The sequence below is a fragment of the Cebidichthys violaceus genome, unplaced genomic scaffold (assembly GCF_023349555.1).
Source record: "Cebidichthys violaceus isolate CVI_PGR_0920_01 unplaced genomic scaffold, fCebVio1.0.p SCAF_25, whole genome shotgun sequence".
NCBI lineage: Eukaryota > Metazoa > Chordata > Actinopteri > Perciformes > Stichaeidae > Cebidichthys > Cebidichthys violaceus.
The window spans coordinates 6,075,300-6,099,307 of record NW_027176428.1 but is presented as its reverse complement, the minus strand read 5'-3'; the positions used below and the strand labels follow the sequence as shown (position 1 = coordinate 6,099,307).

At 38.4% G+C, this 24,008-nt stretch overlaps 1 protein-coding gene across 4 annotated transcripts; it reads left to right on the top strand.

The window, feature by feature from the left end:
* Window positions 1-290: 290 nt before the first annotated feature.
* Window positions 291-22,144, top strand: elmo2 (engulfment and cell motility 2). Of its 4 annotated transcripts, none has more exons than XM_068720033.1 (23): window positions 291-690; window positions 5,481-5,549; window positions 5,873-5,970; window positions 6,173-6,213; window positions 6,788-6,860; window positions 6,949-6,999; window positions 7,933-8,102; window positions 8,193-8,292; window positions 8,700-8,845; window positions 9,818-9,896; window positions 12,366-12,401; window positions 12,753-12,803; window positions 13,528-13,650; window positions 14,136-14,255; window positions 14,336-14,440; window positions 14,518-14,626; window positions 14,785-14,921; window positions 16,177-16,340; window positions 16,433-16,545; window positions 16,660-16,767; window positions 16,913-16,995; window positions 17,101-17,178; window positions 17,854-22,144. In XM_068720033.1, the coding sequence occupies exons 3-23, from the start codon at window positions 5,893-5,895 to the stop codon at window positions 18,052-18,054; spliced, it is 2,166 nt and encodes a 721-aa protein (XP_068576134.1). In that variant the 5' UTR covers window positions 291-690; window positions 5,481-5,549; window positions 5,873-5,892; the 3' UTR covers window positions 18,055-22,144. The 4 variants fall into 4 exon arrangements, with proteins under 4 accessions (XP_068576134.1, XP_068576133.1, XP_068576136.1 ...); XM_068720032.1 differs by having other exon boundaries at window positions 8,700-8,851; XM_068720035.1 differs by lacking the exon at window positions 12,366-12,401.
* The last annotated feature ends 1,864 nt before the right edge of the window (window positions 22,145-24,008 follow it).

Below are 24,008 nucleotides of genomic sequence, written 5' to 3'. Positions count from 1 at the left end.
GCAGGATTTGCACCAAACAATATTTATGGACTTACTATTTTAGATTTGGCATTTTATTTAGTCATAATCTCAGGTTTAGGTTAGTTTAAGCTTGAATGGTCCAAACCACTTTAGAATAATAATACGAGTTAATCAAATGAGAGAAAAGAGAAAAGTGTCCCTTTATACTGTACATGGATACCCACACCCTGTGTAAAGTACGACTCATAAAAATAACCCCGTCAAAGATTACTGCGTGAGTCAGAAACAGTGCACGTCTTTGCCATCCCACCTACTGCATTTGAGGAAGATGTCAGTTTAATTGTGCACAAATTAAATTAGATCAAGGGTCTGCCTCATCAGCAGACGGTGACATTTACATTGTGTCCCGCCTACAAGGCGTGGAATTGTGTCTCCTTTCCAAAAGTATTTTATGGGAGAGAGAGGGAGAGAGGGAGAGATACTTAGAGCATCATCACTGGCACTGCATGAGTAACACTGAGCATCGACATTAGCAGCGAAGTAGGCTTCAGTAAAAACCACGCAGCCGTTTCAAAGTAGAGCCAGAAAGCATCCGGACATCCTCGGAACAGGCGCCGGGAGACAGGCTGCATCATGACTGCAATGGAGGAGCAGGCAGAGACTGGCTCGATGACTGAATAACATCGGCCGCCTTTTGAGGAACACCGTTGGTACCGACTGTGAGAACGCGTGAGTTTGCTGTTTGCTGTTCCTTTAGAATATAGCACGATGTAGTCCGTGATAATGTTTAATATAACGTTACCGACGTTATCACGAGTTGTGATTGATTTCGCCAACGTGAAATAACCACAAGGTTGCAAAATTGCAGCCGTTACTGCATCTGTGTGTGTGAGCTCCCCGTGGTTTACCACAGCTTTAGTCCAGCCTGATCGATAACCAGTCAACCGAGCCTTCAACCTTTTCTTTTTTAATTAGTTCATGATAAAAAAGCGTGTATTGAACGTCATGAACAGTGACTTCAAACGTCTGTGAGACGAGCCAGCACAGATCATGCCAACAAACGGTCAATCTTCCAACATGCAAGCGGGTTATTATCGCGTTTCATGCAAAAAGGCTTTACTGTTGTCTTAATTTAATAATTTTGTTATGAGAAGGGGCTAACGGAAAATTGCCGAAGCTGTTTTTTCCCACTAACGGAGCAGTCATCTCTTGATAAATACCGTATATAACCAGAGGGGGCGCCACTCCGCGTATTCAACTAACGTAGGCTAACTATAACTAGCTATCATAAAAGTTAGGCGCTTCACAGACCAAGCAACATATGTGAATGTTTTTATGTGAACCAGCCGAGACAGAAGCCCCTAACCACATTATAAGAATAGTAAAATGGCGTCAGAAACATCCGGGTCGCGGTGAAAAGTAGCAGTTGGGGGACAGAAAGAAGTTGAGTCTTTTGAGACGAAGCTCAGACCACACTGGGGGATTTCAGTTGTTGCTATGCTACCACCGCAGCGCGTGCAGAACAGTTGCTAAGTGGTCTCATTTAAAACCTCCCAGTACAGCAGCCCAGTAGAACCCAGTCCACCTATATACCAGTCAGATGTCAGCATTGTTAAAGATATAAAACTGTTTAAATCACGAAACTTTGCATGCATCTTCTATCCTGCACTGAGCCACCAAAATATGTCATAACCAGAGAAGCACACAGGTATAAATTATAGCAGTAATTGCAGGTGTGTCCGTTCAAGGGCACGCACATTTATTTTTATATAGCCCGATATCACAAATTAGCCTCCAGGGCCTTAACAATCTGTACAGGATATGACACACTCTATCCTTAAACTGAGGAGGGATCCATCTGCCAGGACGAACAGACCTGCAACAGATATGTGTATAGACCAAATAGTAAAATTACAGTATGGATAATCAGGATTAAACAAACGTATGGCTAGATTGTAAACATACTGGAGCATATATCAGGGAGGATGTCGAGCGATGCCAAACAGATCCTAAACTACACAACCTCTCCTCCACCATGGAGAGGACAGAACACACTAGAGGCAAGAAGCTCAACACATCATTCACACTGAAGGAGAAGGAGACATGGCATGTACACAAGGAGAGAGAGAGAGAGAGAGAGAGAGAGAGAGAGAGAGAGAGAGAGTCTCCTGGAGGACAAAGATCCAGATCCAAAACATCTGGAAAGGGTAACCGACAGCCAGGAGAGAGAGAGAGAGAGAGAGAGAGAGAGAGAGAGAGAGAGAGAGAGAGAGGTCCCAGGAGGGTCAAGAAAGTCTCAAAGTTTCAGAAACTATCTGAGATTCAACATATGAATATTTCACTGCAGATTCTGTAGAAGAAACTTGAGACAAGGGACTAAACTTGTATCTCTATTTTTCTGAAGAAAAATAAATAAATTCATGAGCTGTAAAGTAGAGCAACAACAGAAAAAACTAACAGTTTCTCCTGCAAGAAACGTGTTTGATCATTAAACCAGGGCGAAGACCTCTTTGACAGTTTTGTTTCAGTAGAAAGGAGTGAAACTGAACTGAATCCCGAAGACTAGGAAGCTCTGTCTTTAAGTCGCTGGAACACAGTTTTGACAAGTCCTGTCACTGCAGTGAAAGGAGCCAGGACTGCAGGCAATCACTCACCAAGTATAGTTGAAGTTGACGGACCAGTGGCCAACGTTCCAAGTACAGGCTAGTGTCGCTTCAAACGTGACAAGAAAGTGATCTGACAGCATGGATGTGACAGTCACAGCAGAAAGCTCTATCTAGTTGATATAAATGGTTTTAGTTCAAGAGCCTTTGAAAGAGTTGTATTTAATAACACATCTGGAGGTTAAATTGAAAAGAGACTAAAAGATTGATCCCCACCTTGTTTGAGTTTCATTTAATAGTACGATTTGGTTTAAGCCATGTGTCACATAAACCAGTCATATTCAGACTATGCTGAAGAATCTAATTATTTATCAGGATGGCTTTGGTAGACAGTTATCAGGTACGTATGAAACCAAATTTGAGGTGTCTTGTTTCGGCTGCAGCTTTCAGTTTTAGGCAAATATGTGGAGCCACATGTAGATGATGTATTATTTGGAACAAGATACCTTATATTATTATGGTATCAGATCCATTGTTATTATTAATATTATATGAAAATTCTAAATTACACCTAATACCCCTCTTGAATAGTCAACTTTATGTTAATTATATTTGACTGCGTGATAATGTTGGAAAGTCAAACCTGAACTTTCATTCTCAACTATTTCACAAATAATTAATGGAGAAATCAAATTACTTTTTGTAGTGTTTTAGACAATTATTTATCATTATTTGTGGTATGAAAAATGTAATATGATGTTATTGATAGATGATAACTCATAAATATCAATAGTCCTATGCTACAAGGGAAAACATAGATAACAACATAGCTATAACACTGCTTAACACTGCATATCTTTAGCCAAATGTCCGTGCTGAAAGTTTAGATTAGCAACAGAGTAAAACATCTCTCCATGTTTTTTAATACAAGAACAAACTTTTCAGAGAGGGCCGAGAGATCACATATTATGTGACGTGGTGGGCCGTCTGCTTGAAAATGTGGAGGCGGTGCAGTCGCTCCATCAGATGGCTGGTTAGACTCTGAATTGAATTGGCAGTTTTCACTGCGTATCATTTGCAGAATCCAACTTCATTTGTTGTTGTTGTTGTTGTTGTTAATCACACATGCATCACTCTGTATCAGTCTGTTAATCTCTCTAATTTGTGATAACTTATTTGGAGAATGCAATGTGAGGATCCTGTGGTTCAAAGTTATTGAGATGAAAGGATTCAGGGGGTGCTTAGTATTTAGTATTTTTCCAACTTGAGGATTTCTTCATCATGAGGAGCCAGCAGCTGTAGTGTAATGATGCTCTGACAGCTGAGTCTGTTATCTTAAAAAAAAACAACTTATATTTCAGAGCAAAACCTTCTTTGTTTTATGAATGATCAAAGGACAACAGTGTGAGACGTCAGGGCCATTTCTGACGTAAATTGACACGTGAACATATTTATAGAATCAGACAAAGCTCAGAAAAACGGTGCTGCAGTGTTTAAATGTACTATAATGCTGGTAAACCTCTCTGGAAGATTAATTCAGGCTGGTTCAGGTTGTTTAACCGGTAACGGTTTGGTGATGTTTAAGATTTATTTTCAAATGAGCAGCTTTAAGTCGTACAAAATGTTTTGTATCCTGAATGCAAAGAGCCATTTGGAGACAAGCAAAGTCTTTTTCTTCTTTACCAACGATTTCCAATCACCCACAGAGTCTGTCAGACAGCTTTTCATGCTCATTTCACATCAGAGCAGAGAGAGAGATCTCATTTTGTCGTCAAAGATCGGTCGCTGCTGTGTTCCTCTTCCTCTTGTATTTTAGAGGAAATAATGAAACAAGTTTAATAAGCGTTGGTGCACCAGTCAATGTAGCCACGGTAATGTAGCTGTTATAATAAGCAGGAAATGTTTGTAGGTAAATAATAGTGTCCTCTTGCAATGAGTTGAATTAAACAGAAATTGAATTAGAATGAATATGTGATCTACATGAGCGTTAGCATTAAAATGTCATTTGAGAGCCGATGGCCAGACATTTATAATCCTAAACTGTCGATGTCTCTACACAGCTTGTGGGTCATACAGTACATATGATTTATTTCTGAATTCAATTATTCATTGCTCACATGCAAAATATGAAGAAAGTCAAAGGACACTGTAATACATCTGTGAACCCTGCTTTGTCAAGCACTGTGTTAAATGGTGATATAACCATAGTGTTTTCTTTCACATTCTTCCAGCGTTCTTTTCAGGAGTTTTGAGGCTAATAGCTATATAAAACATACAGAAGGAGAGTTTAAATAACCTGGCAGCAATATACCACCGGATATGGTGTTGTACATTACATTTGTCTGTAAGCAAAATTGAGAATTGTGAGTGAGATGTTTCTAAATGTATTGCAACTTTACTTTACTTATCGGCCAACAAATATATATTTGTGATAAGCTACATTGGGTGATAATAAAGGTCAGACTCTCTATATGTCCCACCGTAAAATAGCTGTGTTGCAAATCAAGAAACCTAAGATGATGCCACAATAATTGGAACAAAACCAAAATGTAAATTGTCAAAAAAAAGGTTGTTAAAGAAACAAATGGGATGTATATTTGACATATTTACTGGAAATAATAATAGCATGCAGAGGGCAACAAAGCACAGCAAACCCAGAGCCCAGTAAGCAGAACGCTCGACCCAGTCAAGGTGTGTGTGTGTGTGTGTGTGTGTGTGTGTGTGTGCGCGCGCATGAGGGTGCGGGTGGGTGGGTGGTTTTGTAAAACAGTCTTGCAGCTTATTGATCCGTTCACTGACAGATTCAGTTCAGAGGAGAGAAAATGCAGAGATGGACCGAACTGAGACTTTGGGCTTTTTAAAGAAAACAAGGTTTTACTCTGACACGACCACCGTGTGGGTTTCTGTGTTCACAAGGAAGCTGACTCAGTGGTTTGTACAGCAGAGCTGTGAGAGTGACCAACCCCCTCAACGCGTCTCCATTAGGTGATGTATAACCTTTAGTTCATATTATTCTGAAGTTAATCAATCAACAGACTGAAAACCCCCCAAAAATGTTCCTCTTCCAAATATTTTCACCTACTGTAGGAGTTCAGACTAAGAAAAACACTGACTTATAACAATTCAATTATACTTGTTTTACATTCTGAACAGGTTAGTTGTCAAACACAATTCATTAATTTAATAGCATCTATGTCACAGTGAAGTAAACAGGGTTTTAGAAGTGATTTAAAACAGGTATCATACCCAAATAATCCAACATGGGAAGTTCTACTAGAGATAAATCTAATTTATTCTTTCTTCTGTAGGGTGCTGTGATAAGACAGCCATGCCGCCCGCAGCTGACATCGTGAAAGTTGCTATTGAATGGCCCGGTGCTAATGCTCAGCTTATAGAGATGGACCAGGTCTGTATTTGTGTAAAACGCATTAAACACATCTTTAGTTGGTCTCTAATAACTCTTCTTCTTCTAACTTCTAACTAGCTGTTAGTGTTAGTTTAATTTAATTTAATTGCCCTTCATGACTAATACATTTAGGATATGTAATCTTTTTAAAAGTACCTGCTGTCATTTTTGTATGTTTTAAAGGTTTTTTTTCTGTTTGCAGAAAAGACCATTGTCCTCAATAATACGGGAAGTATGTGATGGGTAAGCATTACTCTCACACATTTGAATAGTTTCCTTGTATTGATTTGTAATCTGATTTTAATTACCAAATGATGGCATATTAATAAAATGTTTGCACTCTTATGATGTAAGACTGAAAAGGAGTCAGAGAATGGCAGCTGTTAAACTTGTGATGCCCGGTCCGGTCACAGTTGTGTAGACACCAGTTGTGTCACAGAGATACGATCCAACTGCTGATACCTTATCTGTCATCATGTCTGCTTGTATCATAGCATGTGATTTTGTGCTAGTGATGAATATTGCACATTTTATCTCACCCATCCACCTCTTAGCTGTATCTACCCACTGCCTCCCTTTTCCATTTCAAACTGAGAATTCTCTTCACGTTACTGTGAGCACCCACTGAATAATTCTCCTCCACAATCTCTGTTTTTGCCATTTGTATAAATACAAATGCTGGAGGGAGCAATCTGACTTTCAACAACATTTTGTTCATGTATACTTGAGTATGCTGCATTAAAACAAGTTACACTGCTTCTTTAGTTGGTATCTAACTGATGAAGTCGCCTTCCCTCTCCCCTGTCTTCACCCTCAGCTGGTCTTTATCCGGCTCAGAGCAGTTTGCTCTGCGTTATGCTGATGGCCCTCAGCTTTACATCACTGAACAGGTGAGCTGCACTGTTTTCTTCCTAAGCTTGAGTTGATGGTAAATTAATGTTAAATGTGTTGAAAAATTCTTCCTTTATTATCTCATAGAGCCGTGGTGAAATCAAGAACGGGACCATCCTTCGATTAGCCATTTCACCCGTGAGTCAGCTTTGTTTATTCCTGTTCAGTTGTGTCTTTTTCAAGACGTTTTGAAATTGTAATATTCTTAAAGTGAGATACAGTCAGCTATTTGTACAATGAGTAACTGGTTTGTATTCTGGCTGCTCCTTCAATTTTCTAATTCTTATTTTGTAGTGACTTAAAAAGGTCTTTATACATGAACATCGCCAAACTCTACTTTGGTGCAGGAAAACTTTTTGTGTCTTGCAAGTTACGCTTGTCTTTACTCCATAACCTGACAGAGCACTGCTTTTAAAAGGATGAAAAGGGTTGATGTGATTTGCCATGGTAGATACCAACCTCAATAATAATGTATGATAATATATTCTTCCTAGTCCCACCCTTCCTCCCAAATGCACTGTGGGTGCACCTCACGCCTCCACCACCAAAACACACACAACAGTGCTACCCAATGCGCTGTGCACTAATTCGGATTCATAACAACTTGTGTCTTTTCTTGGCCGACTTCCTGATTCAACTTTGACCTATCATATTCAAAGTAGTTTGATTCATGCTTTGTGCCTAAATGTTCTATTTATGTTGCGTTTAATGCTTTATTCATCAGTTCTCTTGCTTGCTTTTTATAGTCATATAAACATAAAACAATTATTCAGACAAAGGCATGTAAAATGTGAAAGAAATCAAAAAATACGTGACTTTCTGGCCCCCCGTGTTGGGTGACAACATATGAAATAGGCTGTAATATCTATATATATATATATATATCATATATCATAGTTATTTAACACTAATAGCATATGGAGACAATGCATCAAATACGTGAAACCAACATAATTTGCATGTACTTTTGTGTAGGTCTGGTTAAGAATGACCTGATGCACAGCTTTAAAATCACACTCAAATAATTCTGTGAATTATAAACTGAAAGTGAGTTTTCTTTGTGTCTGACAGGCTCGCGCTGCTCGTCAGCTCCTGGAGAGGATCCAATCCCACGGTATCGATGCTCGGCTGGAGGCTCTGAAAGAACTCGCCAAGCTGTCCGCAGACCCAACCTTTGCAGCGGAGTTCATCAATATGGAGGGCATTGGGACGCTGGCACGTCTTGTTGAGAGTGGCACCCAGTGAGCACAAATTCTGTTTTATTCCTTGGTTGTTGGACCAGGTCAGATGATGTGAAAAGGCCTCTACTAACTGTTCTTTGCCTCCTTCAGCTTTGGTGAGATGCTGGCCTTCACTCTCACGGCCTTCCTGGAGCTAATGGATCATGGCATTGTGTCCTGGGACCTTATCTCACTCTCCTTCATCAAACAGGTACCTCCAACAAAAGAGCATTTCATCTGACATTTTAGTTTCACAGAGAGCCCACTGGACAAATCTACACGGTTTTAAATCCCTTTTTTATTCATACACTTTTATTTAATTACTTCATAAACCTTTCGTCCTACATGCCGGAAAAGAGTGGCTGCAGTTGCTTAGCAACTCCTCACATTATATCAAGCTCCTTCAGTGTGTAGTTTGTGTGACTATTTGTCTCCTGAAAACTTTCTGAACTCTTGATTTTATTTTATTTTACAAATAGATTTACGTTTTCATAAGGAAAGGGAACTTGGTGATTTTAATCTTTTAAGGATTACAAACTCTTGTGAAGTGAATCAGTTGATGACGTTAACGATTCAGAGTCATCCTCGTGTTGCTTGGTCTTCTCTGTCCTCACTCAGATTGCAGGCTATGTGAACCAGCCGATGGTGGACGTGTCCATCCTGCAGCGCTCTCTAGCCATCCTGGAGAGCATGGTCCTCAACAGCCACAGCCTCTACCATCGGGTGGCACAAGAGATCACCGTTGGACAGCTCATCGGGCATCTGCAAGTGTGAGCACACACACACGCACAGGGGCTTCATGCACTCTGATATGGGGGGGGCAGATGTGTGAATGTAGCATTGTGGGGTAACTTAGGAAATAAACTATTAGAAATTTGCTACGATATTTGGCCCGTGGCACTTTTTAAAGTGTGAGTTCAGGATGCTTAGATGACCCCTATCAAAAACCACGGCTGATGTTATTCTATATCGTTCTTGTTGTAAACAAATCCCATAAGAAAAAAAACAACTCTCTCATCCGAAGACATAATCCTTAGAAAACAGGTCACATGTACGCTTCATGTACATAATTTCCTAAAACAGCTGGGCACTGTAGTTTTTAGCAAACCCTACTGAATCAGAAGCAAGTAGTCCACTTGTTGAGGACTACTTTCAGCAGCGGATTTATACACTGTGCTCAGCGTCTTCTCTTCTCAGCCCAACATGGGTTACACTCCGACATAAGCAACTGCGATGAGGGCCTGGGCTTGGGTTGTGGGAGGAAAGTGTATGTGGGATTGTTAAACATAACATAAAACAATCCCTTGTTAATTTTATTGATGGAACATTTCAACCAGTGCAACAGTGTTGCTCTTAAATGTTTTTGTAATAGTTTCTTGACAACAATGGAGCTCGACGGCACATAGGAAAAATCTGTATTAGGCAATACTTCTTAGTAGGATTGTTCATTGTTGGTTTTGGTGTTTTTATGCTCATAAATATATTTCCAAGGACTTTTAGATATGTTGAAGATACTCTTAGTTTTACTGCTTGTAAAACAAAATGAAGAATATCATACAATTATTCAAAACGGTGTGAAAGAGGGTTCTCTAAACATCCTGCACCCATCCCAAGTATTTGTAGTGATAGTGATTAAAGTGAGAGCATAGTTGTTATTCTTTAGTTAAAACTCTGTATGGACATTTGTGGAGCATGATGCTTCTAACTGGTTGTTGCAATGCTTGATATTCCTTCAGGTCAAACCAAGAGATCCAAACATACGCCATCGCCCTCATCAACGCTCTTTTCCTGAAGGCACCAGAAGACAGACGGCAGGTCAGTTCCCTGTATTAGAGAAAAGCACTGAATACGCATAATAGATAGACAAAGCTAGAATACTAATAATGTTCCAGCCTCACACTGCGCTCTGAGAAAGCCACCCATACATAAAAGACTGACATTTATTCATAATAGTCACATGTTTTTTGGTGTCAGAGCTGCAGTTATTGTCTTTCTCTGGCTGCTAATGGTGGCAGCAGTAGGTTGGTTACTAAAGCTAATCCCATGAATAAGACGTCTGTCTGCCAGCTGTCAGGATTCTGTCTTGACAGTCATCGCTGTAATGACACACTCACTCAAAATAGTACTCGCTTTCCTTTTGAAGTTTTCACATTTGTTATGCTGCAGCTATTTCAGAATAGCTCAGCGAGGTAGACCAACTGAAGGGTGACTGACTGCTTGTGACAAATCGACAAAGTGCTTTGATCAGATCCGAGCAGAATGCAGTAATTTAAGATTCATTTTGCTAAATTTATTTAAAAAAATGCTTATTTATATTTGACTCAAGCATTGGACTCAATGCCAGCCAGTGGTTCACTATTTCACAAACGTGGCATGAAAAATCATTCGCGTGACTTCCAAATATACTAAAATATGACATTAAGTTCCGGTTAATTAAACAGAGTCGGACAGAAAACAGCCAAATATACAAAGACTAAAGGAGCGAGTGCTTCTTTGGATGTCTGTCCAGTATGTTCCTCATCAGTGTCACGTCATTTGTCTGTGCTCCGCTCACCCTGCAGTGATGTCTTCTGTCACAGCTCACACAGTGCATGAGCATACTGCATCGTTTCATCCTTTTTCACACATTGTCATTTGCCCTGCGTGTGTTTTGTATATAATTATGGTTCTCTATGTTAGAATTTGATTTGATTTGTATGTATTTTACCATTTTTACCATAGAAAAACAAGACTTAAAAGCTTCTATCCTAGACAGGGAAAATAATATCTCAGGAATTAAATTGGAGGAAAACAGAGAATACACAGAGAGTGAGAATTGAACAGAATACATCCTACATCACAACACAATATCACTTAAATAATACATTTTTTTTTACTTTTATAAGTAGTATAAATTGTGGCAGACATCATTTTTTGTTGGAAAGATCTTTCCAATCTATTTATCAATCACAATCTTAGACTTTTCCATATCAGATTTCAGTATCCAACTAAATGCAACTATTTTACAGTAAATTGCAATTTATGTATAGATTAGTAATAATAGTTCATGAAGTGAGAGCTGAAGATATGCAGGAAAAGAAGGACATGGGCCTGTTAAAAGGAGATGACAAATGCCTACAAGTAAAATATTTGACAAACAGCTACCTTAATGCTGCTCATGCTGGATTTTCTGTCTTTACTAATTAATCTTAACACTTAAATCAATCACTTTAATTTGACCAAATGTCACACAATAGCAACATCAAGTGGACGAGGCAGTGAGATGTTGTGTGCGTCAGAAACACAACTTTGACTGACTGTGAAAGATGTGTTTGTTTTAGCCTAGTTGTAAATCAGCACTTTACATTGAATTTAGGGCAAATTGACACTGAAAATATTTATATAGTGGAATATGTATATTCCAAAACTCGAAAAGGTCCTCAAATCCTGTGTCTTCAAAAAAAATCTTCACTCAGTTTTGAAAGTGCTGATGGAAAATGCAGAGTTGGTATGAAGGCGGAGGGTTCAATGACATTGTGAGAAGAGGAGGGGGATTATATTTTACTTAATTTCATTGTGGGTTGTATGAGGAAGAACAGTATGTCTGGACATCTGTCCTAGAACATGCTGTCATCTCCTACTGCTGTTGTTGACCACTGGAGGGCAATCTGAGTCAGTTCTTTGAGATAAATGCATCAGAGGGACACACAGTACTTCTTGAATGTGGCTGGCACTGTTGAGCTGATCACTAATGGTACTAAAATCAAGTACATTACAGTGAAGCTACTCTTTAAAATATTGATTTTTTCAAATGAAGGAGACTTGTTGAAAATAATTCTAGAATCATGCAGCAATTCTGGCAGCAGTGTAGCAGTTGTCTCTCCAGTTTATTTTTACAGTGAAGAAAATCCTTGACAGATTAAGGTTACATGATTTAACATCTCCACTAAGGGAGCCATCAGGACACCACAATGATTTTCATGCATAAAAGGGGGTTTAAAGATCACATTTTCCTCTGTGGGTTGATAGAATTTCACTGCTCTTTAGCTTGTAAAATCCTTTCAAAACCAGTTGGATGAACCAATAAATGTGTGGTCGTCTGATTCGGCATGTAGGCCATGTGAAGGTTTTTCATACAGCTAAATGTTGTGACTACTTCTTATTTGACATTTTGTTGTTTTATGTTCTTATTTCGTTGCATGCTGTGCCGGTGATGTATCTCTGTATCTCATTGTCTATGTGTGTGCGCTCTTTGTTTCCATCACTGTTACACCCACGTCCCTCCTCCCTCCCTTCAATCTGTAGGAGGAGTATACTAACCCGCTGGAGCAGCACCTCACTGTGAGTACACATCCCTCAGCATCTCCTACCGTCCTCTCCATCCCACTGCCCTTCTCCTCCCTCACTCTCCATCTCTTTCTGTGTCATTGAAAGCCGCTATATAATCCATGCAGCAGCAGACAGACTGTGTTGACAGATTAAAAAATGTTTTACAGAAGGTGTGAAGGGCAAATAGTTAAAACCAGTGATGGAAACATAGCTTCAGAGTGCTTCTGCATTTCAGTAGTTGTTTAAAATTCCCATTTGCTGTAGGTAGACTTTGGTAGTTACTGCTGTCCTCTGCTTTGCTGTGTAATAAAGCATCTTCCCTCATCAGCCCTCTGTGTTGGAATAACGTATCTTTACCCTCAGGAAATGGCAAGCACTTTGGCTCAGAAACACCTGCGATCCATCATCCTCAATGTGAGTATCAAATCTGAAGTGAAAGTTCAAAAGTATTTTTCTGTCTATTACATCTGCACATCAGAGTTAACGCTCTGCTTTAGTGGTTATTAAGCTTTCAGACGGCTGTGAAATATCCCAGTGTGAACACAGGATTTGAAGAGTTCCCAGTGGTTGGGTTTGATTATAGTGGCTAAATCAAACATTGGAAAACTTTCTTTATACAAAATATTTCTGTTCAGCCTTCTTTGAGGCTATCCTTTGCTGGGGTTTGGTGGTCGTTGGGGGGCTAAAAGTTTTATCTCTGGGACCACCAGTTCAGAATGTGTAGATTTGACTCACTCGGAGAGAGTTGCGACAGAGAACCAGCAAATGGGATACAAAATCTGCTCTGAAAATGATTCTTTTTGGCACCGACTCTTCTGGAAGTGTCTGACTGAACTGGCTGCAAATTTTAGCGTGGAAGACACTGCATTCAAGACCCAAAACCTGTCTGTCTGTTAAGGAGACCTGGTTACCTGTTGAGCTCTCACAGTGTGTTTTATGACGCTGTTCAGCTTTCTGTCTTGAGACTTCAGCTGATTTTCTTAGTTACAGATAACCTTTAGTTTTCCTTCAGTGGAAGAGAACAATTCATGAGGCTTTCAGATTATTTTTGTGCTTTGTGACTTGATGTGACGTTTGTGCATAAATTGTAGCCAAATATAGAGGCTTTGCTCTTAAGTAAGTGCTCTTCTTTCATCAGCATGTTATCAGAGGAAATCGACCAATCAAAGCAGAAATGGCACATCAGCTGTATGTGCTGCAGGTATTGACCTTCAACCTTTTGGAAGAACGAATGATGACCAAAATGGATCCCAATGACCAGGTAAAAATGTAGATCAGGAATTTTGTGTTCAGCAGATCATTGGCTTGTGTGTTGCCATTTAATCTGTTAAAATATGACACGATAAGTGAGGTACAACAAATGCCTTTTAGATGTAAAAGAATATAAGAAATCTATCAATCAACAACATGGTTAATCAAACTTTGATCGGTGTCTTTAAATGTTTTAATATTCTCAGTTGGCTTTACACTCAAATAGATTTGCATTAAGTGTAAAAAGAGGACTAGATAATTAACATAATTAACCTGTCCTTTGAATCAGCATGCATAAAGTGCACTGTGTACATGCTCCACAGGCGGAAATGTAATTTCTGGTCTATTTTCCCTGAGATTAGATTTTTAATTCCAAAAAAAGTAAAAAATGATTGTTATCATTGTTGTAGCTGCTATAATGTAAAAAAATGTTAAGAAAAATGTGAATAATGTCATCAGAATGTTTTGATAACATGTTGGCTTGCTGTGGTTCAGGCTCAGAGAGACATCATATTTGAGCTGCGAAGGATTGCTTTCGATGGAGAAAATGACCCCACTGGTACAGAAAAGAGAAAGGCCATGTACACCAAGGACTATAAGATGCTGGGGTTCACTGTGAGTCTCCACTATAGATATCAGTTACATTTTGTGTTGTATGTTTTAAAACTGCTTTAACATTTCTGTTTTAAATGCAGAACCATGTGAATCCGGCCATGGACTTCACCCAGACTCCTCCGGGAATGCTGGCTTTGGACAACATGCTGTACCTCGCAAAGGTTCACCAGGACACATACATCAGGGTGGGTTTTGGCCTCATGCAGGACTTTGCTCAACTCACAGAGGTGCCACATCTAACATGTCTTCTCACTCACGGCAGATTGTGCTAGAGAACAGCAGCCGAGAGGACAAGCATGAATGTCCCTTCGGCCGGTGTGCCATCGAACTCACTCGAATGCTGTGCGAGATTCTCCAGGTTGGAGAATTGCGTAAGTAGATCTGTGTTTGACACAAGGTGAATATGTTGTACTTATGGCTCAGAAATTGTGGTGTGACACTCGTTACTCCAGGCCAGTGTGTGTGTGTGTGAGAGAGCAAAATGCCTCTCATACTAACTTTTTCTTCTCTAATGTTTTATTGTGTGTAGCTAATGAGGGCTGCAACGACTACCACCCCATGTTCTTCACTCATGACCGGGCATGGGAGGAGTTCTTCTGTGTCTGCATCCAGCTACTTAATAAAACCTGGAAGGAGATGAGGGCCACAGCTGAGGACTTTAATAAGGTCTGAGACTAAAGCGCTCTCTCAGTCGTCGTTAACACAGTCCTATTCATATATGTATATATGTTTACATTCCCTGCTTTGACCCAACTGTCATTGTGTCATCGCCTTCTAACTCAGAGCTCACAGATATACTGTTTATTAGATATTTATAGAACTGAACATGGAATAGAATAAAGGCCTCTCTACTTGGAAATTGTTCTGCGCTGAACTTTTATAATTTAAAAAAGGTGAGGGACCCAAACGAAAGAAATTAATGTATGAACTGCATAACTAAGAATCCTGGAGGATTGATTCATACTGTAGTTTGCTCACTATGAATCTGAGTATGTCGGGCTTCATTTAAGCTCATTTAGAAACTTCAGTAGCAGCTTTATTCTTCTGCTGTGTGTAAAGTCAGCTTCCCCCTGACACAGATAGCTGTAGGTTTAAATAATACATGACAATAGTATTCTTAATGCTGTCTATTTTGATTCCAAGTACTTTTTCCAGATTATCACATTTAAATCAATTACTACTCATACAGACATCTATTCAAATGGACAGGGAATCTCTTGTTACAGAATACCTGGGACCATCTACTATCTATTTTAAATATTTGTGCCTTTCAATGGGGAAATATGTCTGTCAGCAGAATGAAGTTCTAAATGGTAAAGAAATGGTTCTCTGTAGGGTGACCAGATGAGCATGGGTGAAATTCGGGATAGAGAAGTTAGAGGTGGGAATAGTCAAATGGCCACGGTGGGCGTGGACTCCAGTACATTACATTCTGTCGGTGTCTCCTAAGGCAGCCGTGGTTTTTGTATTTTTGGCTTGATGGTCACCAGGCCGCTGTGTGTGGTTGTTTGTCAATTTGCGGCACTGCTATACACAACTAAAACAACAACTACAACAGCCATAATTCATCTGAGCTGCGGACGTGACAGTCCCCATCCCCAAAATCTTTTACAATTATCAGTATTTCGTGTTTTATTAGGCTACAACTAATCAAAACTCATTTTTAGTCTAATTTTGAGGAGACCCAGGACATCATTTGGGATACAGGACAACTGTTCATAATTCTCGACTGTCCCAAATTTTTCGGGACATCTGGTCACCCTAGTTCACTGTATTACAAGTTAAACAATATTTACAATCACTAAAGACCAATGCAGCTAGATCTGATAACGTTTATCCCATCACCTCTTAATATTTAGGATATGTTTTTATTCCACCTTTCCTCACTTATTCCGTGCATATGTGCTTCAACCCTGAGCAGGTGATGCAGGTGGTCCGTGAGCAGATCACCAGGGCTCTGGCAATGAAGCCGTCGTCTTTAGACCAGCTGAAGAATAAACTGCGAGGCCTCAACTATTCAGAGATTCTGCGTCTGCGGCAGTCAGAGAGAATGAGTCAGGACGACTTCCAGTCTCCTCCCATCATGTCAGTGTGTAGTAAAGATAAATAATTGTATAGTATTGTGCACATTTATGCATGTTTTTCCTTTTGTTGCTCATGCCGTATTTGTCCTCCAGTGAGCTGCGGGAGAGAATTCAGCCAGAGATCTTAGAGCTCATCAAGCAGCAGCGACTCAACCGGCTGTGTGAGGGGAGCTGTTTCCGCAAGCTGGGGAACCGCCGAAGGCAAGGTACATACAGTATCAATACAATCCCTTTGCTTATTTTCTGTTGAGGTAGGAGTACTGCTGCTGTTGATTAGCAGCTAAGCATTGTGTTGTTTTGTGTCTCTGCCTCTTTTGTAGAGAAGTTTTGGTTCTGCAGACTCTCACTGAATCACAAAGTGCTGCACTACGGAGACCTCGATGAGTCACCTCAGGGTGAAGTGCCTTTTGAGCTACTCAGCGACAAGAGTAAGATGCATTTATTTCTTTGCGTGGCTCCATCTCCCATCTCATACATTTTTCATTACACACATGATGACACATTCACTAGCAGACAACACTGTATCTGTCAGTAGGCTGACCTGAATAAACGTCGCTTTATGTTTCCTCTCAGTCCCCGTCTCTGACATCAAATCTGTGGTGACCGGGAAGGACTGCCCTCATATGAAAGAGAAAAGTGCTCTGAAACAAAACAAGGTATTAGTTTAGTTTGTTTTTTACTGTCATTCTAGTCACATGGCTGTTCTTTCATTCCTTGCTGTCACTGAGTGTGTTGTTTTTCCTCATGTTTGCTTCTCTCAGGAGGTGCTGGAGTTAGCCTTCTCCGTCCTCTATGATCCCGATGAGACACTCAATTTTGTTGCACCGAACAAGTATGAGGTAAGCTCAGCAACAGTGAGGCTTAAAGCTACATGATTTAATATTAATTTTAACAATGGGTCGAATGTGTTTGACAGGAGCATTTAGCAGTTAAAGAGCCATCTATTTTCCTCATGAGTTGGTGGAGATCAAAACAGAGCTAGAGGACATAGTAAATATTGGAGAAACATTAATCAGGTGGCCAGAAACACAACTCCAAATAGATGGAGGAACAACTGTCTCAATATCATATTTTTAGTACATGATTATAATGGCTAAAAGAATTCACAATAAAGATAATCTCGCCATATCTTTAGAAAATGTGAAAAAATACATAATAATAGTAATAATAATAATGCTATCAGTGAAATTCATCCTACATTTAGTTTATTGTGCGTGTTTTCTATTTTTTTGCTAATTAATTACATAACTGTACCATAACTACAAAAGCGTGATTTTAATATTATCTTATGTTAACGTGATATCAATATTTCATTTTTAAATATCGCGGTTATCATCAATATCGGTATATCAGTCAAAACCATGCAACTTTAATTTCAAACGTGTACCATATTCGCATAAATTTGGATGTCCAAGTCAACAAACTAACCTACAACTTGTGGACTTGCATAGCAGCGTGAACTAACTGATGCGCTGGTCTCATGCATGTTCCTCTGTGTGGTGTTTTCGGGGCAGTACTGCATCTGGACTGACGGGCTGTGCGCACTGCTGGGCAGAGAGATGGGCAGTGACCTGACGCGCAGTGACCTCGATACTCTCATCAGCATGGAGATGAAGCTCCGCCTCCTCGACCTTGAGAATATCACCATCCCCGAAGCCCCGCCCCCCGTGCCGAAGGAGCCTAGCTCTTATAACTTCACCTACAACTACAGCTGAGATGTGTGTGTGTGTGTGTTTGCGGTGCATGTGTGTGTTTGTCAAGGATGATTATCTTTTGATGAATTTAGCTGCAGATGTTTGCACCTGGAGTTACTTTGAACAATTTTTTTTTTTTTTACATTTCAGAACCCTGGAGACTTTTCTCTATCCATGTTTGTGATGCTGTATGGTTCGTCTGATAGAGGAAATGTGTTTATAGCTTCACAGGGAGGTCCAAGGTCAGGGTCCACTACAGAGCAGTTACTCCTGTGAGTGAATCTCATTTATCAGTGCAGTCTTCAGGCAACGCATCTCCCTTCTTTGCTATTTAAAGGTATAAAGCTGCCTACAAAGTGTGCCTAATGGGGAGTACAGATCTGCAAATTAGTCTTTAATTGAGTATATTTTAGTCAAATTGTGGCTTAACTGGTCAATAAAATAGTGCACTTGAACCTTTGATTTGGTCTATCCCTCCATATGACGGACGTATGATGTAACGTCACATAGAGTAGAGTGAGTGGGCCGAGAGTTTACACACTCACACACACTCCTGAAATGACATTCAGCCAGTGTCTCGCTCAGTCACTTTAGTGGGAGGGTTAGTTGATGTCAGGAGGTATTGAACATGACGTTTCTGGTGAAAGGACGGTCTCCCTAATAAAGAACACCATCCTCATATCATCGTGAAGATATTTCACCAGCAGTTCAGTATTGAAAAGAAAATGTGCTAAAATTCAGTTATAAAGAGAACTAGAAGCACAATTAAACAAATCGACTTATACAACAGATAAGGTGCAAGGATAATATTTGTTTGTTACTTTTATCATGTTTATGATACTGGGCCTAGGGCTGCAACTAACAATTATGTTCATGAATTGATCATTTGATCCATGAAATAACTTAAATTAGTGGAAAATAATCATCACAATTCCCTAGAAATTCAGTTCTCAAGGTAACATAAATGTTGTTTCGTCTGACTAATGTTACAAAAACTCCAACAAAATCAGTCTGCTATTGTGGAAGACAAAATATAACTAGTAAATGATTATATCTGAGAAGGTTTTTTGCTTTTTTCTTAAAAGATGTGTAAACCAATAAGTGTTTGTCAGAATTTTTGCAGATTAATTGCCTGTCCATTAACTAATCAATTAATGCACTAATTGTTTCACAAAAAATGCACAAACGTGTTCCTGACAGCATATGTATTTCTTACAGCTTCTGTTAACTCAACATTCATGCTGCTTCAGATCGTTTCACTCACTTCTCTCCTCAGACATACACATCTTTTCATAGCCGGTTAAACAGTGTGAGTTAGATATACGTATCCCGTTGAATTGAAACTGTTTAAGCATGTTGTGTGAAGACACCCTTGCCGACTTTTATGTGTCTGTGAGTGTGTATTTGTGTGTGCAGATTTGAGGTGTAGTGTAAATTGTTGATGTTGAGAGATAGAAGGAATAATCTCAATATTTCATATTACAAATCCAACGCTTTAAAAAACATGAATGACCCTGTTTTGTTGAGTTATAGTCACTGCATTGCCTTATCAGTCAAAGTTACCTTATATTTTTGGTAAAAGAAGCATTTAGAAGCAGTACATGAATGGTTTATAACGCTTTATACTATGTGTGTTAGTTCATGTTTTTGTTATTATGAGTTCTCCGATAAAGCATTCATATGAAGGTAGATTTGTGTCTTTATTACGCAAACAAAAAAATGTTTTGAAAGCAAATTTCTCGCACTGCAATCAAAAATCAAGTTTGTAAGTGAAAATATATAAACTGAGAATAAATTATTTGTTAGTTTTGCTTATGAAACTATAATTTTTGGTTGCAAAACAAAAACGTTTGCTTTCAAAATGAAAAGCTACGGTTTCAAAACCAAAACCAAAACGTAAAGCTTTGAAACCGTAGCTTTTGGTTTTGAAACCGTAGCTTTTGGTTTTGAAACCGTAGCTTTTCGTTTTGAAACCGTAGCTTTTGGTTTTGAAACCGTAGCTTTTCGTTTTGAAAGCAAAGGTTTTTGTTTTGCAACCAAAAATTATAGTTTCATAAGCAAAACTAACAAATAATTTATTCTCAGTTTATATATTTTCACTTACAAACTCGATTTTTGATTGCAGTGCGAGAAACATATTTTTTTGTTTGCGTAATAAAGACACAAATCTACCTTCATACATTCACTACTGATGTGTAAACATTAAATGAATGTTTGATAACATTAAAACAGTTGAAATAAATTGTAATCATATATCTTGAATAGTTAACATATAGGAGATTGTTACAGTATAACAATTTTACAGTGTGTTATAAATCATATAACTGTTTACATGAGGTGTATAGATGTACAGTAGGATTAAAAGTATTTGAAGGTGTGTTTAAAACTACTGAAAATATGGTAATTGTTATACTGTGTTATTAAACACTGATTTACTGCTAATACACCAGTTATAGATGCTTCATAGGAGGAATAACAGTTGTTTTTATAAACCACTTATTAATTGTTTATATACTGCTTATAAATGCTAAATTAGGTTTGTGTTACCATGTTTGGTAAGATTATAGTGACAAGTTGGTGTTTCTTTCCAGTTACAAAAAACTTGCCTGGCATACCAAACAGTGTTTGATGCTGCTTGTGTTTGAATTAATCAGCAGTTTTGAGGCTTGATTTCAGACTTTTTTGGCACACTGCACAGGCAAACGGGACTAAAGAGCAGCTCTGTTGGCCTGTTTTAGAAACACGACCCTCCCATGAATGGAAGCAGGTCAAAAACAGCTCAGTGACATGGCTGTGGGCATTGGGAACATCTAGTGCTGCTCATGTATCGTATGAGCAGACAGTATTCTGTGCTTTGTATGCAGTGATATAAATGATAGTGCTATTGCTTGATGTTGTTTTCTTATTTTTATAGTGTCACTGGTTTGTGTATTTTATTCACTTTAGTCACTTAATGTCCTGTCTAAACCAGTACTAATCACTACTGTCACTTGTTAATGCAGAATAGAATTATATTTTTGTAAATGATTGTACAATCTTGTCAGCTGTGAAGAGAATGGGTATCGAACCAACATCGCTCTGTACAATACATTCAACACGCCCATAACTGTGGAAGGACATTTACACAAAAAAAAGAAAAGCGTTTTTGGTCACATTTTTTAAGTCACAACCACGTTTTCAAACTACAAGCGCCTCCTATTGTTTAGGAATGACACCCACTCCAGCACCCAATGATGATGTCAGTGTTCATGTATCTTATAATGCTAATCGAAATAATGAAAAATGCCATTACTGTTGATGATGTTTGTGAAAAGGAATATATTTTATGTTAGTTGTTTTCAATTAATGTTTCTGTTGTTTGGTTTTTAACCAATGTTGGAGGTTGTAAAGGTTCCCTGTGGAGTTTTAGACTTCTAGTAGTGCTGTGGAGCGGTCTTTCTCGGAGTGGGTCCCTGTTCTGTATGTCTAATGCACGCAGACGAGGACACACTTGTGGTACAAATTCCTGCCAATGGTTTTACTTCACACTATTACACTGATCAACAGGTGGCGGGCGGTAATTCACTAAGAAATGCTGCAATGGTCCAGAAAAGGCAGTGTAGATGAGTTCTGCAAGCTATTAGAGATGGATGTTAACAATACTAGATGTAAAATACTTAAACAATCATTTTGCAAATGTTTTATGGCACGTTTATTAGACCTCAAGGATACACACTAGTTTTAGTGACACTGAATGTAATCATATTTTGTTTGTTAACAAGAAAACTCCACAGGGCCCCTTTTACTGCTCAAAAAGGGTTATTTTATATCCCAGTAAGTCGTCGAACTGCAGCTAAAATATATCAATAATGACAAAATACTGCAGTGAGTAAAGGATTGTTGCATTGGATGTACTAACAGTATGACTTGGTACTCTTTTACATGACTTGCTAAACTATTTATTTCCACTTGCTAGTGATCGTAAAGAATGACATGTTGTTTGTTAAGAAATAACAACATAAAGTCAAAATATGGTTTACATATAGATCATTGTATGTATATACAGTATTGTGCTGCCTTATTGAAGAAAATGTATCATGTTTTGTGTGAATAAATACAGAGTCTAACTAGATTAGATAAGACATCTTTATTGTCCACTCACATGGAAATTTGTTTTTGTCTACGGTTGAAAGTTAGTTTTTTACTGACAATATTTTCTTAATCTACCTTTTTAGCTAAACCTGGAATTATTCAACCACATCAATTAATATATATATATTTATATATATATATATATATATATATATATTTATATATATATATGTCTATATATATATATATATATATATTTATATATATATATATTTATATTTTTATATATATATTTATATTTATATATATATATATATATATATATATATATATTTATATATATATATATATATATATATATATATATATATATATATTTATATTTATATATTTATATATCCTTTGACAGCGTGCTCCAAAAAGTAGTATAAGAATTATTCTGATATTTTACTTAGTTTTCCCTGTACCGTTTCAGACCTCCAGCAGCGCATTTTTCATTAAGCAGGTCCCCGTTTTGCTCGCCTCGTGCACGCGCGCGATGGCACGCGCGCTTCAGTGACACAATCCTCTCAGTCCTACCGATGGTGTGACTCCATTCCTCTGATCTGCAGGTGGAAGTAATACGCCAAGATATGCAACAATGCGCCATCAAAGGCAGAGAAGAAGACAACTGCAAGCTAGTCAGCATGGATGTAAACAGTGCAGGATTTAAAATACTTCAAAATCGACATTGTAAATGATTTATTAGGACGGAAACATATTCGTCAGACCTCAAAGATACACACAGTGCATGTTGGTGAGTAACACTAAATGTAAACATTACTTTTTTATTTAGAAGAAAACTCAACAAGATAATTTTAAATATAGACCTGTGTCAATACCACAATGTAAATATACCTCATTGCAAATAAAGGTTTAGTATTCATTCATGTTACTTCAGAAGTATTAGCAGCCAAAGATATAAAAAAAATGTAAGCCCTCATTATGGAGGCAGAAGGGCCCCTGTCATTGTTACATTTCATATCAGGGATTTATTCGACTGATGAATTATAAGTAAAGTAGCATTTAGTGTTGTAGTTAGCCTAGTTGGAGCTATTTTTTATCTACATTTGGAATTTATTTTCTGTAGGCTAAAGCAGTATCCCACATTTATAAGTTTACTTGTATAACTTAAGCTGTCAAATACATGTAGTGCAGTAAAAGTAGCATACATATTGGCCTCTGAAATTTAGTGGAGTCAAAGTATAAAGTAGCATAAAATGGAAGTACAAACATGTATTTATGTTCAGTACTTGATTAAATGTACTGAGTTACTTTCAACCACTTAGTATAACATTTGATTGTTATTATAACTTACTGTAGGTTTTGGGCAGGAGTATAAAGCTAAAGGACGAATACACCAACAATTACAATTAATTTACACTTCAGTGCAGGCAGCTTGTATCAGTTGTGCATATCAGGACACTTTTACCTACTGCACTGAAAAGTTTTGTTTGCTGTGATTGTGTTAATCAAGTTCAACTCACGTTATAGGAGCAGTCTGAGTTAGACAAATCAATTGATATTTTTATTATTATATTCTTTTAGGAACAAAATTCCCTGTGCTACTGCTCATCAAGGAAACACTTTGGAAGATAATAACTTGATTTGACTATACTTTCACCTGTCTGAAGCCCCAGTTCCAGGTCTTACCCAGCAGGGGACACACTGTGTCTTGTGTTTACTGAGGAGGTGTCAGATGTCCTGAGCTATTATCATACTTGTTCCTACTGTGGAGCAACAACAGCTGCATACCGATATGCAGGGAGTTGTCACTGCAGATGAATCTCTAATATGTGACTTTGAGTTTGGTTTAAACTCATCTGCTATGCTATGTTTACTCGCAAGAAAACAAGACATAAACA

Excerpts from the sequence above, each read along its gene's own strand:
- elmo2 (XM_068720032.1), top strand. The coding sequence starts at position 5,893 with ATGCCGCCCGCAGCTGACATCGTGAAAGTTGCTATTGAATGGCCCGGT. Across the intron at positions 13,651-14,135 it reads AAATGGATCCCAATGACCAG|GCTCAGAGAGACATCATATT; the intron begins GTAAAAATGTAG and ends GCTGTGGTTCAG. Across the intron at positions 14,256-14,335 it reads ATAAGATGCTGGGGTTCACT|AACCATGTGAATCCGGCCAT; the intron begins GTGAGTCTCCAC and ends TTTTAAATGCAG.